The sequence below is a fragment of the Hippoglossus stenolepis genome, chromosome 13 (genome assembly GCF_022539355.2).
Source record: "Hippoglossus stenolepis isolate QCI-W04-F060 chromosome 13, HSTE1.2, whole genome shotgun sequence".
Lineage (NCBI taxonomy): Eukaryota > Metazoa > Chordata > Actinopteri > Pleuronectiformes > Pleuronectidae > Hippoglossus > Hippoglossus stenolepis.
Window position 1 is genome coordinate 9153517 of NC_061495.1, and position 20905 is coordinate 9174421.

General features: G+C 41.2%; 1 protein-coding gene across 8 annotated transcripts in view; it reads left to right on the plus strand.

Annotated features, from left to right (window-relative positions):
• The first annotated feature begins 2414 nt into the window (after positions 1-2414).
• Positions 2415-20905, plus strand: part of pou1f1 (POU class 1 homeobox 1) — a 28215-nt gene continuing 9724 nt past the window's right edge. Inside the window, exons 1-6 of one of the 8 annotated variants that reach the window (XM_035175534.2) lie at positions 2415-2498; positions 4131-4265; positions 16642-16742; positions 17170-17545; positions 19688-19849; positions 20464-20562. In XM_035175534.2, coding sequence (XP_035031425.1) covers positions 17410-17545; positions 19688-19849; positions 20464-20562 — 397 coding nt within the window. In that variant the 5' untranslated portion in view covers positions 2415-2498; positions 4131-4265; positions 16642-16742; positions 17170-17409. Of the gene's footprint in view, positions 2605-4130; positions 4266-12127; positions 12209-16641; positions 16743-16780; positions 17064-17153; positions 17546-19687; positions 19850-20463; positions 20563-20905 lie in introns of those variants that run through there. The other 7 variants (XM_035175536.2, XM_035175533.2, XM_035175538.2 and 4 more) reach the window with 7 other exon arrangements.

Consider the following 20905-nt stretch of genomic DNA (forward strand, 5'->3'; position numbering starts at 1 on the left):
TGTACTCAGTTTAGTTTTATACTGTAAATCCAAAAGTGCAATGTGCAAATCCAAGCTGAATTTCAAACTGTATGTGTTAAAGCTGTCGGAATGCAGCATGTGGTATTTTTCAGATAAGACAAGACAAAAACATCTTTCTACATTTTTCGGGGGGGGGGGCCTGTGTAACTGAAGGCATTTCACTGCAGCACCAGATAAAGAAAAGTGTTGATTCATGTTGATCCCTGACTGTCCACCCCCATGAGTCCTCTGTTAACTGAAAAGATGACAACGCCGGCAACCAAACTACATCTCACCAGTATACCTCTGATGGAGAATGTGGAAGTGTTGCTGAGAGAATGACAGCTGTTTTCTCAATCCCTCTCACTGTTGTACCAACAACACTGCAGGAAATACCTCACTTGTCATCTGTCTTACTGTAGTAGAGCTGCTGCAGTGTGATTACATCCCTCTGAAGTGTTGGTCAGGCGACAACTGTGTTGGAAAAACTTGGGGCTCTTGGAATTTGCGACGTGCAATTGTGTGCATGTTCTCCCCGTGAGTGTGAATGGTTGTGTGTCTCTGTATGTTGGCCCTGTGATGCGCTGGCAACTTGTCCAGGGCTCCAGCCCAGGATAAGTTGTATAGATAATGGATGGACTATTCTGACTATTTCTTGACAGAGTAAACAGCAGATTAATAAATAATCCAGTTCCCAATGAAAGGTAAACCAAAATGTATGTTTAGGACAGATGTGTGCAAACAATAATCCAATGCAAATATCACATCGTGACAATTATTACTTTCTGTTCTTTACTTTCTGTTCTTTACTTTCTGTTCTTTACTTTCTATTGTATCTTCTATTGTATCTTCTGACATTGTATCTTCTGACATACTGAATAAATGATGATTTCTACATACAACACTCTCTCTCTCCTTCTTTTCAGCCAAGTGGAGACTGAGCTCCTTAGCGTACTCCTCCAGAACAGTGAATCATTCACTGTGACCTTTTTATGAATTAACAAGATAATTATCTGAGAGTTTTGAGGAAAGTTTTCGTTCGGATAAAAAAAATCTTTTCAGAATTCGGGAATTAACGAGACACTTCAAAATCTCACCTGCATGGAGACCTGCTGCTGCTGCTGCTGCTGCTAATCAGCCCGACCCTCTGACCGTGCTCTGTCATTTAAAGTATGGGTCAGTGCAGGTCAGGCACCAAGGTGATAGTTATATGTTAAAGCTAAATGATGTTCGCTTGACCACCCACAGAAATTAAATGAGAAATGACAAAAAACTCCAAGGCTCTCTCTTTGTAGCAGGTTTAGGGTTCAAACAGATCACCTTAAACAATGGTTCCTTTTTTGTGGCGCTATTCAGCAGATAGGGAACAGCCAGAAATTTAATGAGCACGGGCAGTGACAGTGAATGGTCTCACTTATCAGGCACAGCAATCAAACTTAAGCCTCTGTGTGTCACACAATCAATCACGTTAGAAAAAGTAATTATCAACATCTTGGGACCTACTTTTTCTTGTCTGCTGTTGTATTATTGTCTTAATTGTCTACTTTCATTGTCTACTGCGTTTGGAAACGCAGCTAACATGTGTGTCCCGTCATACTGGACGTTGTGGGTCAACAACGAGAACCCTCAGTTTTAAAACGGAGCTGAGAATTATGTGGGATTTAAAAAGAGGGAAGGAAGTGCCGCCTGGCTCCTGCTGATCCGACAGGTGCTCTTTAGTGAGGCAAGTACAAAGAATGAGGTCCCAGGAGTCTTATGTGTTGAATAATGTAGACTGCCATGGAGAGAGGCACTGAGGCACTCCGTCTTCAGACGAAATGATATCATGAGTTTATTCCCAGAGCATGAAGGCACACAGGCAAAGCACCATTATTCATCTCTAGCTTTTCATCACGGCCTGACCAACAACTAGTCAATTGGGATTGCACACTGGTCATTCATGACACTCTGCTCAACAGCTATGGCCTAGTACTAGTACTCCATAGAGACGTTAAAATCGGGCTTAATAATAAAAGAAAATTATGAAATTAAGAACTATAATGCAGCATAATAGAAATTAGACAAGATGGATTCAACATCACATCTAATCAATCCATGCATTCTGTTAAACAAATATGTTTACAGAAAGTGAGCCAGGTTATGTATATATGAAGAAAAAAACACTTTTTGATTTCTATTTGTTTTTGTTTTGGACTCAGTGTCACGTGTTTGGACTTTGACCTTGTATATGTCCTTGCGTTTGTTTTGGGGATTTGTGTCTCAGATATTTGTACTTTGGGTTTATTACTTCCTGTTTTATTTTGTACTTGGCTGTGTTTGCTGTGTCAGAGCACTTCACTTCCCGTGTTTGTCTGGTTTCCCTCCTGTGATTACCTGCCGTGCCTCGATTATTCCCACCTGTTTCTTGTCAGCTCCTGTATTTAAAGCCTGCTCCCTAGTGTTCGCTGCCACTTTGATTTCTCGTCGGGGTTCCAGCAGATTTTCTTGTGTGATCCTCAGTGAGTTCTGTTATTGAGCCTTTTTTTTTTTATTCTGCCTTCAGCCTGATGTGATTTTTCAGATACCTCTGCCTTTCCTGACTGCCTACTAAGTTTACGAAACATTGTAAGTCTTATTAAAGACTGCTTATTGAAACTTTTCTCGTATCAAGTTTGTAGCCTGAGGGATTACACTAAGTGCCGGTATCGAAAAATGTATTATCTTTAAGGCTCAGAAGAGAGAATACAGAAGATATTAGAGGCATGGCAGAAAGTTCAGTGCAACGATCCAGAATGTTTTTCCTTCGCAAGGTTTGATCAATCTATCACCACAAACACTGTCAAAGAAGAGGATCTCACGTGCCGCACTTGATTCTAATGATCAATCATAGGCTTGTGTGGACTTATCGTGCAATAGGAGTTTTGGGCTCCTCCATTCTGTCTTTATAGACTCCATGTGGGCATTCAAGATGGTGTACTTCCTTAGTTTGCATGTACAAATGTGTCAGTTTGAGAAATGTTACCTGCCACTGGGAAACTGGCCCACAGGTTAGTTGGGCAATGAGGTCTTTGGTAGCTGTGGACCAGGTTATTCTGTAGCGTGGGAACCCTCCTGGAAACAGAGAGCAAGTTCAGGGCACAACTTCTGCAAGGGTGGATCAATACTTGATATGCTCCACTTCTGATTAATGATGTTGCTGAGCAAACAGTTTACTGCAAGCTGATACAGAAATATATTGATTTATTTTTGCACAAAACTTTGTATCCATAGATTTGTCGTCAAGGTGCGATATTTCCAAATCCCTCTATTTACACCCCCCATTCTGCAAACTGCACCTTTATTTCTGCAGTTTTCAAATTTAAATTCCTCCTCTTTAGGAGCTGAAATTGAAGTGGGTGGTAGCAGTCAGCACGCAGAGTTTCACTGTGGTCTGCGTCCTTGTGAAACATTGTGGTATGCAGCTCACCTGTGGATAGTTTTGAGATTTTAAGAGCCAGAAAGTTAATTTCCCTTCGGCCATTCACCAGAGAGAGCTCCACATTTTTACTTGCAGAATTGAGATGGCTGAAAGTCCTTGATCCTTTAAGTCACGATTTTAGAAGAAAAGTAAATCAGTGTACCTTCCGTACCAGATCCCTTTTCTCCCTGTGGGGGTTGAAAGGGCCCAAAGGACAAGTTGTGCATGGACGTTGCTCTTGTTCAGCTTGCTACATGTAATATAAAGGTATTGTTACCACCACCAAGGAGGTTATGTTTTCACCCCTGTCCATTAGTGGTGGATTTGTTTGTCTGCAGGATTATGCCAAAAATATATACTGAATGGATTACCATGAAACATTTGGAAGGATGAGGCATGGGCCAAGAAAGAACCCATTACATTTTGGTCCAGATCCAGGAAGTTTGTTATCACTTTCTCTCACAATGCGAGATAGGATGTATTGTTACATTTTCACTTATTTCCCAAGGAATCGTTTGTGGATCTTGATGAGGGAAAAAAATGATTTAGTTGACTAATATCGATTAGTGTATGTGATTGTGTGGGGCTTGATTGAATTTTAATATAATTGTTGGGCCTTGGTGGAGGTGTGCGCCCTGCTGAGTTCAGTTCTAGCTCTTGTATTTATTTTCTCTTCACTGTGTGTTGCTATCAGGACATTTTACAAGCCAGGAATCCAAGTGACCATTGCTGAAGATGAGTGCACTCAATGAATATTGAGCTCATGGGTGACCTGCATCCACCACATCCCAATGACGCCAACAACAACCCCAACAGTGATGCATCTCAGGTCTACGGTTAATAAGCCATAATCACTCACTCCCTTTGCTTTGTTTCTCCAAACTGTGGTAATTTGCCTCCTGTTTGCTTTGATTATCCTTGAGTCTAGAACTGGTCGTCCCACAATTCAAACTGCATGTCGGGACAAAATCCAAGCATCTCTCTGTAGCCCTGTGATAAAACTGTGAAGAGGCCCAGATGAGGACAAAGATCAGGACATTCCTTCTGCTTTCATCAGCCCATTGTTCTCATTATCTGTTCCCACCTTCCTAGCTTTGCTGGCTCACTTCCTCTAAACATTACATCACCTCTCCTCATTCCTTTTCTCCTCCAATTTTGTCCAAATTCAAACCGTCTTCCGTCCGCCTCTCCTCATTTACACTTCAAAGTCTGCTGCGCTCGTTGCCATGAGCCTATTCTCATTTTATAAATCAAGTGCTCTCAAGTGTCTCTGCTCCCGAGAAGAGCAGATATGCAAATATTCTTGAAACAATGATGCCCTAAAAGAGACCTACAGTATATGTCAGTTCACTGGGAAAGATCAGCAAATCAACTGGACCTGCAGGGATAGTTTTCTTTGAACTGCACTGAACTTAAAATATATCGCTGAACCAACTAAAACTGCTGATACAATTAAAAATGACTTTTCACCCACTTTCTTATGAGTCTCATATCTGAAAATCTTGACGGTATGAAGAGTTGACTGGCCTAAGCAGGGACAACAACCCGCAACTGGGGGGTTAAGGACTTGCCTATTTATCTTAAAGACTCTCAGCACATGGTACAGACCCAGAGAGGAAAAGTACCTGAAACCTCCCATTGGTCAGTTAGAACTGAAGAAGCCTCTTGGATGAGAGGTGAAACGTCTTCTAGAACTGCAAGCAAGTCCAGTTGCCTACATACACTTGTCCAACTTCTGAAGATGCCATGACCTGGGTGACTTAGAATCTTCAGACATGTCTATCATGTTTCACACAGTTTTTATAGCATCAAATTACCACAGCCAAACTTACCTGAAAAGTTAACACTTGGACATAAATCAATGTGATAAGAACAACCCAAAACGATAGAAAACTATTTATGTTACGTGTACTTTGACTTTTGAATTTGGCCCATGTCTCAATCACCAAGGGGGTTTATGACCTACACTGCAGCGGCCAGCAGGTGGCGGTCAAGAGACTTTGGCTTCAATTTTAGGGAGTTGTCATGTCGTCCATCTTTATATACAGTCTATGTTCCTAAGTCTAAGTGTTATGCTCCTTTGGTTGTTTTCTAGTTGGATAAACAACTGAGCCAATCAGAGCTGCGTATGTTATGTCAGGTTATGAGTGAAAATGTTATCTTCCTTTTGACAGAGCCAGGAATACACTGATCAAAAGATTGCCAGAGAAATGACACAGAGTGTAGAACAGACTGAATAAGCTATGAGAGACTAAAAGAAAATGACAACTCCGCCTGTATCCTCCAACTGGCATGACAGAGGTCCTGCAGGTCGTTTATGGACTGATGGAATGGATGTGCCGGTCACTACTGATTGGTGAGTGCAATCCTGCATATTTTACCCCTCCAGGCAACACAAAGCTTCCTGGACACGATCACCAGCAGAATATAATTGAGCTCCTTGTTGAGATGTGTCTTGGTTGAGTCATAATGAAGAGCAACTGCCTGCTTATGCCCACTGCGGCAACTGCTGTTGTTGCCTTCTGGAGGAATCATTGGAATCCATTTAAAACTATGTACAGTTGGACTCTATCATTTTAATTTGTCCATGTTATGCATGCCTCCTCCTGGCAGTTGAATAATGCAAGGTAGTTTCATTAGTAAAATTAATTGTTCATTTTAGCCATCTCTTTTACAATGTCGAAGCCCTCTCAGCTTTTAGACCCACAAGCCCTTTCTGTCCATGCAACATGTTGATCGCCAAGTGATCTGCTGCTGGGCTATCTGCAGTTTCCATGGTGACTCAGTAACTATTGGCATTGTCTATAAACCGAGTATGGTTCTTGTTACCTTTTCACTCAAGGCAGTCAAATCATTTCACTCCAGTGAACCATTTTATTACTGAGTGCGGCAAAGACTGAGACGTCAGGGAAGCGTTTGAATGGAGGAGCGATGGAACAACAGAAGCTCCATTCCTTTGATTTTCTATACACGCCATATGAAACATGGCCATGAGTCACCAGAGTTCACTACATCCAGGTGAATGTGTATAGACGAACCTGAAGAGCTCCACACTGAAGCGATCAAGTGGATGGTGTGTGTGTGTGCGGAGGGGATTCTCTGCTGTGTTTTTCATGACAAAAATGAATGAACATCTCAAACTTTTTATTTTTCACTCAACCATACAGTGTACTCCGTATATCTTTTATATACGCTCTGTTGTGCTGCAGAGGGAAAACTATGGCCATGGCAGCGTGACATTAAAGTGCCCAAATTTAGCATTTTTATTTGTTCTTTCCTCTCGTGTGTTATAGCCTCATCCGTCTGTGGCAAACTCTATTCTCATTCTCTACCACAGAAAAAACTCAACCTGTAAAAAAGCCAAGAAATTCACTGAATCTAAAATGAGATTCCGTGTGTGTGCTTTCTTAAAAATGTCCAGACAGCAGCCGCATTATTTAAATCATATGTATGTGTGTCCATCTGAGCACCCGTGTGTGTGTGTGTGTGTGTGTGTGTGTCCTGAGCTTGTTGGGGCTGTCCGTCTTGAGGCAGTGGAAAGAAATTTTGCTTTTGACCAACAAAAACCTGGTCTGAGGCAGTGCAGTATTTCACTGATATTTCAAAGACACATTATCATGACAGTAATATGCAATAATGCATTACACACACGGGTGATCTTTCAAATGCAAAGGGAAACCATTTTAATGAGATGCATGCTTTTTAGAACCCTTTAGAACCATGCGCCCATGGCACAGGAACCCCCATTTCTAAATGGGCAAAAAGTAGATATGACACTTGCACCATGAGCTTTAGACAATGTGCTCGGATCGTTAAAATAGAGCCTGATAACTGCTTCTCTAGACTAATCTCCAGACCATCAGGAGCGAAGGACAAGATCTGTGTGGGCTAATGTTTTAAGAGCCTTGAGTGTTCTTTTGTAACAAATGGAAATATCACCTTGAAAACCTTTCATCTCTAAAGGTGATTGAGGTTTTTTCAAGTTAGTCTGTAAATGGGTTTTTGGCCTGTCCAGTTATTACCATTTCAAAATCATCCATGCAGTACTGTGCTGAATGTCAGAACTGCGTTTTGAATTTTATATCTTACTCCGTATGTGCTGCACTGATTGCTGCACTACATCCATCATGGTGACAGTGAACGGACAAAAGTCAAAAGATTGCAGACATTATACTTCTGTCTGAAGCACCTTTACAGAGAATAAATCAGATTTGCTTTAAATGTCACATTTAAATTGAGTTTAATGCTGTTAAAGAGTCCACCAATCTCCCAAAAAACTGTAAAACTGAGATGATTTTCAACAATTAAAAAAAGTAAATCCACTGAAATTAAAATGGACAAATAAATAAATATGTCAACCATGTGGCAGCAGCTGAGTTTGAAATTGCTGTCTGCTTCTTTGTTCCTACGATGTGAGAGGAAGAAGCCTCTGAGGTGACTCCTGGCCACCAGGCTGCTGTTTGAACCCAGAGCCAAATGCCTGTTTTTCTTTACTTCCTTTTTTTTACATTTCTTATTTTATGGGAACAACACAGTGTGTGTGTGTGTGCGGGTGTGGCTAAAGACACTTTAACATCATGACTTCTGGATGTGATGGACTGGTGGCGTAGCTTCAGGGGTTCTGTGGACTGGTCTTTATTTCCTGCAGCTCAGTCACTGCAGGTCATTTTTACAGTTTCAGGGCCTCGCTCACACACATCCATATGTAGCACACAGCAATGTTCACTTCTAATGTGTGTGAGCGAGGAGGCGAATAAAACATTTGCTTCCCTTTGGTGAACTTTGACCCGTGATATTAGCGTATGTGACTGTGCACTCGGAGAGAAGGCTGTAACCCAACAGCCCTTTCCAAACTGGCCTGTTTAAATCGGGCACTGTATTATTTTATCTTGCTTATACTGTTGCTTATAAGACCCCCCATCTGATATTTCAACGTGTTATAATTGTGAGGACACTGTGTTACTGATAACATTATGGGCGGCTCTTAATGTTCCCAGCGATGACATTCTCCTGCAAAACAATCTCATAATGCACCGGCAGCAAAACGTGTTTTAAATACTTTCCTTTATAACCTGCTCCCGTCCACTTCCACACTTTTGGAGGAGGCTGGCATGAGGAAAACAAAACATTGTGGTGTTAATCGTTCCGTCTCCGCTGCCCCATGTTTATTTCAGTACAGTTTGCTGTCAGCAGCTCGAGTGCCTACCAACCACTCAGTTCAGCTCCTTTCAAATCTAAGTCTGCAGAGGTGGCCTTCAAGGCAACAACAGCAATAGAAATGGGCTGAACTGGAATATGTAAGCCTGCGACTGAAAAATATCCTCAAAGCACATTCGGAGTAAGATGCTCTCCACTGTGTGGGCTCTTCTGTGGCGCCCGAGATGATCGGTGAGCGATCGCAACAAACTGACGGCTGATCTTGAGGTCGTCCCTCGACTCTTTGAAGTTTTTTTGGGATCATTAGGGCACATTAGCCTTCATTTGTTCCCCCTCTCTCTGATCTGTGTGTCGCATCTCTCCCTTTTCTCCGCTAGCCCCCAGAGACCTGCTCTTTTCATCACAATGACTGTTTGATCTGAGCCTCCGAGCTCTGCTCTTTACACGGGGAGGGACCGACCAAGAGAGAGGGAGAGACAACTCATTGTTTGGAAATGTTATTGCGCCGCCCGCTCCCCACTGATATTTGGGTTATCGCTCTTTTTTTAATGTATTTGCCGTGTTGCTTTTATCACAGCAGCTCTTTGAATTTAGGAGAGCAGAGCCACAGCCCCCCCCCGTCCGCCCACCCACCCACCCCCGTCTTCCTGTCACTACAGACAAAACCTGGCCGGCATAATAAACCCAGAGCTGTCCTGCAACACTGCATGTGTGGTTTTTATCAATGTACCGAGTGGCAGATCCCGTGCCTGTCAGTGACATCCTTTCATGTCTGACCAGCCCCTATGGCACAATCAAAGACAGTCAGGCACATGGATGGCTCATGGGCTCAGCGGTTCAATTAATGCCATGTGGCCAGAAAGAGCCCTGTCTGAGTGACGGTTCCCCTTCGAATCCTTGTATTTTTATTTATTGAAAAATGCCAGTTGAAAAGTTTGAATCTCAGGAGGGTCGTCTTGGTTTGTTGCTTTGTGAGGATTAACTTTGAATTGGAGTGTCGGAGGGGATTCAGTCAGACAATCAAAAGAAACAACTCCTGCAATACACAATAACCCCCCCCAAAAAACCTATATGCTGTATTGATTAGCAACAAATTTAGCTTATATACCACAAAGTGGCCAAACAGAAAGTATTATCCCGGCAAAGGGAGGTTGTGTTTCTATTGCTGTTTAAGTAATGCTGCTAAAAGACACAAACATACAAATTACTGAACCGATTTTAATTGGGCTGGGACATGACTCAAGGAAGAACCCATAACAATTTTGAGCAGATCTGGATAAAATTGCGGCACCAAGAATTACTTTTCCTTTTCTTAAAAATGGTAACATCGGGCATTAGCCAGTAAAAGCAACTTTCTCTGACCGTCTCCAGCCGCAGTAACGGGACAACTCTCTGAGGAATTGTTACTGTGAACCATCTTTTTTCACATTACATACATGAATTTAGTAATGAAATGCTGCTTTGAAAATTTCATCTCAACAAATGTATGGAAAAATGGAGGATGACAGTGGCTCACTGGGTTTTCTCCTCCGCCTGCTTGGTAAAACTGAATATTCCAAACAAACTTTAATCAATGATGTCTTGCATTTTACATCTCTCTTCTATTTTTCACACAAAGACAACTAATACTTTGTAACTCTGCAGAATGAAACAGGTGAACAATTTTTACAATTCCATTTGACATTATAATATGAATCCTTGTCTGTCAGGGAGGGATGAGCACATATGTGAATTTCTCTGTACACTTTAATGCTTGCGTCTGTACACATTACCTCGCTTTTTATTGTATGTGAACAGCTGGCGATAAGTTACAAGCCTGAGTGGATGAAAATAAACCCAACGTGAAGTAACCAGAGAACTGTTTTGCCTTGAGCTTCAAATACCCTGATCTCATGAAAACCTTCACAGACCCCGAAGACGGTAGCTGAGGGGCAAAGTGCTTGAGGGGGAGATCTGAGCTGGAGACGGTCATAGAAAGTTGCTTTTACTGGCTCGTCTCTCTGCTCCTCAGATCCATCTCTGACTCACTCTCTTTTGTCTGTGCTTGCCGCTCTGTAGCCTCCTGGTGGCCAGGTGAGGTGACGGCTCCATCAAGGAAGCAGATGGTGAAATGCAATTGTAAAGCTCAATGACCAGGCTTCATGTGATTGTCACTAAATGTACTATGTGGCTTTATGGTTGATGAGAACAGATTTGAGGTCTTTAAATGTTACAAAGTTGCAGCATTCATTTTATTTTTCACCTGCTAAAAGGTTTTCTTGGTAGTTTTTCCTCACTTCACTGAGGGTTATGAGCAGAGGCTGTCGCACCTTGTGAAGCCCTATGAGGAAAATGTGATATATATATATATATATACTTATGGACATAGACGGAGACTGTAGGTGCAGCACCCTTGAAATCGATTTTATCATATTGATCAATATCTATCAATGTAAGCAGGTTCCTAGAAGTCCTAGTGGTAGAAGCAGTAACAGCAGAAACATACATTTAACTGCTCACAATTTTCTGACTGTCTTGTGGCTGAATTGTTGGTGACCCTAAACATTTCTTTCGGGGTTTTTTTTAGTGCTTGTTTAGCCAATGAAGGGATGGATGGAAACTCATAAAGCTTGTAGACTTACAGGGCACATGAGTAAACTGCCCCGTCTTCCTGCCTGTTGCCTAGCTACCGTCTACATCCATCCTGAATGATTTTTATTCTATTTCTTATCTTTTTTTCTCTCGCTCTCTCTCTTTTTTTTATTTGTTGCCCCGGCAGAGAGACTTGATTGAAGTTGATTATATTACATGTACATGTGCATGTGTACATCATGCTTTTATTCTTCTCCTCCCTTTACAGTTTATTTCCCTTTGTTACTCTCTCCTTTTTATTTTACACCCATTTGAGCATTTTGCATCACAGCCCTGAGGACATGATGGCATTGTGCATCAGCCTCGCTTTTTTTAAATACTGCTGGTACACTGTGCATGAGGTTTAAGATGTTGAACTTTATACGTTGAGACAGTTTTCCTGCAGTGGAAAAACTCTAGAGAGAACCCAGCAGCCTGGGAAGAATGATTTCTCATGGATTCAAATACCACTCCACCAGAAGGGGAGACATCAACAAGTGTTACTTTCACACATGTCTTGAATCCAAAGCAGCGTTGCCCCCTGTACAGGTGTCACTTCCACTGTTGTTTCTTTTTATTTTTTTAATATTCTGTCTCATCTGGTCAATCGTTGACCCACGTGTCACTCTTCTCCCACCAGTTCCTTTCAGAATACATATTTTTTTCTGCAGCGTTTTGTATTTCGGCCTATCTGTCAGAGGCGGAGATGAACGACAGGAGCATGGTCAGGCAGAGCTGTGCGCCTGCAGCCGTGTTGACTATGTAGAGTCTAAAACTGGGGCTGAATCTCGTCCGGTGCCACAAATTGTATATGGATTGTAAAATAAAAGTCTCTTTAAACATTCAGCATGCTGTGCAATAAATATATTTAGCAAGTCCAAATATATTTGTGTGATTGTCAGGAGGAAACGGGGGCACAGTGTGTGCTCATGGCTGAGGCTCGGTGGATGAAATGTGGCATCTGGTGTTGGAGGGAAATGGAAGAAGTTCCCCACGGGACTCACAGTAGGTTTATATGGAATAATTATATTTCATCTTTACTGCATTGAATCATGATCGTTGGGTGATGCTTTTACTTGTCTTTTTATTTGTATGGCACCGATCACAAGCACCTTTGAATACTGTTGATGGTAAATTGGATTGCTCATTCACTTGTATTACGTTGCGTGGAACCTTTCATGCAGTCTGTGTAGGACGAGCGATTGGACTTGGTGCAATCATTGTGTATCAGAGATTAGTTGCCAATTTAAAATGCTTGCGGTCGGGCTAAGGGATAAGTAATCGGTAACTGTGGCTGAAAGCCCTTCACGTCTTATTTTCTCTTGTGCTGTGGAATGAAATGAGAACTTGTTGAATGGAGCTCAAGAGAGTGTAATACAGTTCCTGTGCTCTGCGTCATCTTTTTCTTTTTTTGTTCTCCATCAAGGCTTCGGAACATTTTCAGAAAACACTTAACAAAGTGAAGTGGTGCTTTTACGCTTAAAAGAGTTGTACATAAATGTGGGGAATGCTGAAGTATAAACATCAAATATTTGATGCTGACATTTACTTGATGACGAGAGATCGTAATCTGCGAGAGACGACGAGAGCAGGTTCTTGTTTCCTTCTATATGGACGCTTAACCTTTGCTGTTCTCAGCGGGGTTTGTTGAATATGTTGATGAAATTAGCCGCATCCCATGCGTTCGGGCCGTGTTTGTGCTGGGTGAGTCAGGCGCAGCTCCGGGCAGATGGTGGTCGGAGCGGTGCATAAGATTTGCTTGATATTCATCAGGAGAGCTGACCTCTGCCGTGATGTATTCAAACATCCAACAGACCTCATTCGGAATTCATCACTGCATAATGAACAGATGCATAAATTCACAAACAAGACAAAAAGCCGCAGCGATCGGTTTCAGCTCGCTCTCTCGTGCTTTACTTCAGGTAAAAACAGGGACCTTCTGCCAAAATTCACGTGAAATACTTATGTAGGTAGGTTTTGGTGAATAAACACTCTTTATTCAAGGTTGATTCTTTGAGGTATTTTCTGTAGCGGTGCGGGACCAATCATCAAAGTTCACAGTGTATTATTAAAGGAAACGCACACACCCACATCCAACCGTGAAATTCTTTCTCAAGTTAAGACCTCAGAAAATAGGCAGCAGCTCAAAGCTGCAGTTTAGTTTTCTTGGCTCGGAGATCTTTGACATCTGAAAGAAAACACTTTTCACTTCTCACTGTGTTATCTGCATAAAACTTTCACACTCCATGGAAAAAGTACTTCTGTGTAAATCTCAGGAACATGAAGGTTGATTTGAACAATACTCAACTGCAGTACTCATCATTTAACAGCATTTTTGTCAGATTGATGAAATGATATGGCAACACTTGAATAAATATAACATAAATGAAGCCAAATTTTCCCAGATACGAACGTTGCCATCTTTCTTATTTGGAGCCAGAGTCTGGGCTGTAGTGATCAGTGGATGGAGTTGTCGTAGCAACAACCGATCACTAGAGGGGCTCGACCAATCATGAGTCTCTCATCTGTCAATCATGTAGTTTCACCATGTTTTAATAGCATCAAATAACCAATTAAAAACAAACTTACCACTACTGTCAGTATAATAAGAACTAGAGGGAACTGTTGGGTTTCTTTATACATTTTAAGGTCTTGGCACTTAAAATTTTGCTTTTATTTTAGTTCATTCATTTTTTGCCATAGATTTTTGTGAAGCACTTTGTAACCTTGTTTAGTGCTATACAAATACAGTTTTATTATTAGAATGCCAGAAACTATCTTTGAGAAACTTTTATTTGATATGTACCTTGACCTTTTAGTTTGGTCCATGTCCAATCTGCTAACATGGAGGATGCCGGGTTTATGACCTTTACTGCGTCCCTCTTTATATGCAGTCGCTTAGTGTTCACCGGGTGTTAATACAAAAGTGCATTGATACACACACACACACCCGAACACACACACTCTCTTTAGGGTGAAGACTGTTAAACTGTTACGAGGTGGCTATTAAGATTTATACGTCATGGTGCTTTATTCTTTTTTTTTTTTAAATACACAAATATGTTATCAGGTTTATACATATCAGGGAAAACAAGATGTGGCAACTGGTTTTCAACACACTGGTTTACACACACACACACACACACCACACTGTATGTATGTATGTGATACCTGTGAGAATGTGTCACTGCACCATGTTCCCACTGCACCAGTGGATGGACCTGTGGTGTGTGTGTGTGTGTGTGTTTGTTTGTTTGTTTGTTTGTTTTTTGTTTGTTTGTGCTGGGGAGGGATATACATGTAACTCTTGTGCCTGAATCCGATTTTATGCCTGTTACAAGATGTTTTTATCACATTTATGAGCGATTAGGCTAAAAGACTATGTGAAAACTGGAACAGTGTATTTAGGTGTGTGTGAGGAGGGGGTGTGTGACAGGGATGGTGGAGGGGGATCTAGGACAGGTGCTTTAGGAGAACCCCTTTGACTCATAGTCTCTTCACTAATTAAGTTCAGCCTCTTTATGTGTGTGTGTGTGTGTGTGTGTGGCGGGGGTGTATGTCTACTTGTCTATCCATGGGAAAGCTTTGCCTTTTCCATTCCCTCGCCTTTTGATTATCTTTTTTTTTTACCTGTCTACGAGGCCATTCAGTCTATACAGGTCTGAGCCTATAGATCTTTGAAGCTTCCTTTCACTATTATTTTAAAACATGGAAGTTGTATTGTTACATTTCCAAACAGATGCTTAACATTTTGGTTCTTCCAGAGTTTTAGTTGAGTCAAAAATGAAACAGAATTTTCAACATCCCTGTAATATCTTCACTAAAACTTCCTATTTATGGTGTTAAGAAAAAATATGTACATTTTTTTTGTAAGCCTGCAGCAAAAAGAAACATTACGACTAAACCAAGGGTTAAATGTGATTTTAAACTAAATATTTCTTGTTCAGAGTTCAATTTCTTTGTTAATGTTGTGGCTACATTTACTGTTGTGTCAACCTCGAGTGATCTCGGCCAAATGTTACAGATCAGCTTCTTCACCTCAGGCTCATCCGCACATTTGTCAGCGAAAAGGCTGTAGAAAATGGAAATGAAAAGTATAAAGCATGCGCATCAAAGAAACTTGAACTCTTGCTTCATCACTGTTCACCATTGCTCATTATTGAGACACTCTGCAGACTCATTAATTGCTGAAGGGTTATTTTAATTACTTGTTATAATTTTTGTTGAGATTTACAGGAGCACACAGATTGCTAAAAAACAGAGGTGGTTCAGTCTCGGTGTGCAAAAATAAGCCTGCATTCGCCAGCTGGGAAGATGGACTTTAGCCCGAGTGGGTGTTGTTGGCTGCAGTGAAAGAAGAAAGAAAAGTATTTTTAAGGATGATATTTGTGTTGGTGAGTTTTTTTTCTCTTTCTGTTGTCACCCAGCATTATGTCCACTTGTCTCCTTAATATTATGGGTTTTGTTTTGTTTATTTCAAGCCTTTGAACGGGTGAAATAAGATTTGTCAACGTCCATTGCGATTTGCTCAGCTATTTGTCTCAAAGGCTTTCATTATCAGCGCTTGGCCTCATTGACTCTTTTTAATCAAATATCTGATTTGAGATGCGCATCTATCAGGCGTCCAAGTTGAAGATTATTAGCATTTAGATTTAAATTTGGGTTTTAATGTGACACCCCGAAGTCACAATTAACAGATCCTGAGATTGTTTCTTTCGATATTTGAACATGGAAATGAACTAAACGGTCCCTAAACCATCCTCAAATGAAAAGATTGTTCAGCTTGAGTCCAGTGAATGAATGATCTCAGTAACATTTAAGATGCAAATTCGTTCTGAGGAGAAACATTGACGAAGAGTTCCTCCCCCTCCAAATTTACACTATGTGCTCGAACATGTCGAGTCGTGCCTGCCACCCACCAGCTATTTTTCACCTGCTGCCCACCTACATCAACAATAGTGAAGCAGAGCCCGGGATAAACACAAATACAAACAGACACAACAGAGTGCACATGGTGGCCACGCTCCTCGGATTAACCGTTATCCTCCCTGATGAAACCTGTTGTCTTTACCCTGGGGCACTGTCTCTGCATTCGACACAATGTGGACACCGTGCCGAAATAGTAGTAAGCCTTTCTGCCACTCACTCTGAGATAAAGCGACGGGGTTTTCTTTTGGTTGTGGGCTTAATAGGCAGAGTTAAAGGGGTGCTTCTCACCTCCGGGTCACGCTGCATAAGGTCTGGACAAAAAACGCCCCCCCCAAAAAAAAGCTCCTGCAAGGCAAATATCTGTGGTGTACGTGTTGTGTTTTTACAAGTTGCTTTAGCGTTGACTTGAGGGCACACACATGCAAAACAAAGCAGAGCAATTGGTCTGAGACAATTCAAGTGTTCACTTTGCTTTCCCATTTGCTTCCACAACACAATCCTGTAATCAGGGAGAGGGACGGAGAGATGGCAAGAAGAGAGGAGGGGATCGGGTTTCTCAGCTGCGCTGTACCCTAATCCTGGATTTGGGAGCAGGATGAGAAGAACGCAGGTAAGGACAAACACAAGTAATAACAGCACTGACATTGGATTGGTAGGTGGGGGTCTCATAGGAGACAGGGGGGGCCTCATAGGTTGAGAGAGGGGTGGTTAGTCGTAGATGGGTGGGATATAAATACCTGCAGTAGACAAGGGCGGCAAAAAAGCTGAGGGTATGACAGACTGGCTTACCAGCATATCTAATAGAGACAGGGAGCTTCACGGAAGAGGCCCTAATGAGCGGAATCTCAGTAGCTCAGAAAGACCTTTGAGCACATATACAAGCAGTAGTGACTTGAACTTGCAGCTCATCACTATTCATCTGCGGCAGAGGGTAAGAGTCATGCCAAAATACTGAATAATGTTGCCTGAAGTGCTGACATGCATTTCTCTGTGAGAACAAAAACAAAGTAACCTATCGCAGTTTTCTACCCGCACAGTCCCAAGTGACTGAAGAGGACTCGACTCCAGGTGGTGCAAGGAGGCGAGAACAAGAGAAGGCCAAAGAAGACGAGACGAAACCTAAAGTCAGACGGCGCAGGTAACAGAGGACAGGACTTGAAAAGACAAAGGACAAGCAAAAGCAGTGATGGGAGGCAACTAAAGCGGGAGAAGATAAAGCAAGACAAGAAATCAGTCAATCAAGCTTCAGCTTACCATTGAGATCAGAGCAGAGAAGAATGGCGTGTCAGGCCTTCAGCACAGACTCTTTCGCCCAGCTGTCAGGAGACTCAGCTTTGCCGATCCTCATGCACCATGCCTCCGCCAGTGACTGCCTGCCATCCACGTCCCACGCACACAGCATGGTTTCTGCAGGTGAGCTGAACCTCTGAGGGTCTCCTGTCCTGTCGAGTTAAACACATTTTCTCTTGGATTATTCTCATGAGTTTTACCTTGTTTAATTATTTGAATTGAAACTCATAGATCCAGAATGATTTGGGCCATAACCCACATCGTGTTTTCATGATGTTAGATCCCAGCTGCAGGAAGTCAGGCCTCTAACAAGATTCACAATCCAAACTTGGGGAAACTATAAGAAGAAAGTGTGCTAGCATTGTGCCTACGACAATGTCTAGATTAGGGCATTCTGAGAGATATGCTTGTGCACTATTGATTATATCGGAAGTCTTTTGGTTGCCGCAGGTGAGCCAAGTCTCTTGTACGGTTACAAGTTGCTCTTATCGACGTATAATTGACCCAATTGTGCTTGGCCGCCCCACTGATGCCTCCTTAACAAGACAGTGGAGGACAAATTTACACATTTATTCAAATCCAATTCAAACTATGTAAATGCCTGAAATCAGCTGGGTTGGCCCAGCTGTCTCTACTCACTGGATAATTGCTTAGAGGATGTGTTATCGTTATGACAAATTCCCCCGAGGTCTTGTTCTGTCTCCGGAACAATGTGGTGAAAACATCCGGGGAATTTTAGTGGTCGCTGATTGTTGTTGTTTAGAATAGACTGTGTTGGATTGTGCAGAACGTTAATCACACACTACATATATATAATAGCAGTTTGAGTGTGTAACATTTATTTTTCTACTCTGGCATCACTGTGCTTTTTGTACTTTGTTGTTTGATGCTACAAAATATTGACCTGGCCTATATGTTTTATCGTCTTCCCATAAGTATATAAACCAAATGCAGCCTACAATATGTAACACAAATAAAAGTTTTAATAATGGAACAAATAAAATTCACAGTTATGATTGAATCCTCAGTGGTAGAGTATTTTTTTCTAACACAGCCCTCATGAAAACTCAGTCAAATCATAATACACAAAAAGAAAAGAGACAGTTTCTGTACACGAGCTGCACCAGCTCAGAGTGCATCTTAACCACACTGGTGTGAATGCATGAATAATCATGTAATTAGCAGATGACATGACCAGAACAATGTTCAACTAATATTTAAAATCACTTAGCAGCAGAAGAGCACACAGCAGAGACTTTAGAGACGAGTCATCCTCCAGCTGGGGAATCGCAATAAATCCAACACTTCAAAACCTATAAATCATCCCAATGTTTATTTCCTCTTTTTTATTTGAAGAATATCATTTGATTAACTAGTTCGTATTACTCATAAGTCCATCTGCGAGTTTAAAATTAGAATGACTGTATTAAGATCTTCTCCTCAGTTCTGTCTGCATGAGCACGAGGGCAATATGGTCCAAAAGAAATATCAAGATGAAAGTTTTCATATCATATTGATAATAATAATAATAATAATCATGATCAATTTCATATTATTCCTTTTCAAATGTTTGTGTTGCACCACCTCACTGTGCTTACACAATGCATATTGGACTTTTGTTACATTGCAATTGATAAAAATTATATTGTTTCATTGCCCAGCCAAACATGAGACAGAAATAAACACACATATTTGCCATCATCATTTTCAGAATAAGAATCAGTTTTTTCGGTATTTGTACACATGTAAGGAATTTGACTCCTGTTTTCCATTTTTTTTTACTCCCACTGTACTTTTATATATATATATATATATATATATACACAAACTGAATAAGTTCAGGAGTGGTACAATAATGCTTAAATTCTAGTGGTGCATAGTCCCGACTGTAATGTACATGTACAAAAAAGAAAGTAGAATATACAGTATATAGGAAACGCTAATGACCAACTCCGTAAAAGTATACACCATGACAATAACTTGTTCTGTATGTTGTCAACAGATAAGTTGTCTAAAGAAGCAACGTAGCGCAATGAATAATAAGTACTGTATAAATATGAGGACGGGATGGATATGTACATTGTTTGCGATACATTTCTTTATTTATATACACACACACACACAGCGAGATCCTCTTTCTTTTTCTGTCTGTCTACTACAATGAAGCTGTCAACAATTATTGTTATATTTCACGTCTCTGCAGCTCTTGTTTTGCTCCGTCTTTTGTTCTCCACTCACAATGGAACCACATTTGTCCCCCATCAGTGTCATCTGGACTTTCACTGGGTCAGAGCTCCAAGCGCTCACACATGCATCTGTCCACCTCCTCCCTCGGCAACGCACTTGGCAACAGCCCCCCGAGCCTTCATTACCCAGTCGCCCCCTGTCACTACAGCAACCAGCAGGCCACCTATGGCATGATGACAGGTGAGTAGCTGCTGCTGCTGTTTGATGGGGAAGATGACAAAGCTGTCATGAATTTAGTAGTGAAAGAATTAGTTGGTTATATATATATAATTATATTTTCCTGTTTCAGCTTCTCATATATATAAATAATGCTGTTTATAAATCACTTGACTATAAAAGGGATTTTCTCTTTTTTTTTTTTTCTTTTAATATATCATGCTACATTGGAATCTGGGAAATTTTCTTCTCTCTCATATTTAACTTAATAATTAATGGAAATTAAAAAAGTAAACACCATCAGACAGCTAAACTATTTATTGCTGAGGAATCTGAACTTGTTTGTGGGCTCTATATAACAAAAGCGATGTCATTTATTTGACAGGCAGGACAGACAGATGTAGTCACATAACTTGACACAGATCACACTGAGGCGTCCCATGTGAAGACGTCAATATGTTCAGACTGTTGAAGCCCAGATTATCAATCCAATATTCTGAAGACATAACAGCATCATAGCAATAATTGCAGGTTTTGATGATGATTATAGATAAAGGTTATTGTGGTATTTATGGTAACTCTGTCTCTCTCTCTCTCTCGCTCGCTCGCTCGCTGTCTCTCGCGCTGTCTCTCTCTAGCTCAGGAGATGCTCTCTGCCAGTATCTCTCAGACTTGTATCCTGCAGACATGTGGAGTCCCTCACCCTAATATGTTGAGCGGCGCAAACCAACTGCAAGGTAATGAGCAGATACACACATACACCCACACCCATATGAGTGCACACACACATACACACTCTTCTAGTTCTATCTTAGTGGGGACGATGATTTGCATAATGCGTCCCCTAGCCCCTTAGCCTAAACTTAATCATCTCAATTAAATGCCCAACTGCTCCTACTCTGTGTCTGGTCTTTCTGTTATTTATTTATTTTATTTACTTATTCATTTATTCCTTGTATGGTACAATTTTAACCAAATCAATTATGATTTTAATGAGTGACTTTTTAAGTGTTTTTAATTTTCAATTTGATTTAATTTAGATTAAATTTTTTTACATCCACGGTCCCCGTATGCCCAGGC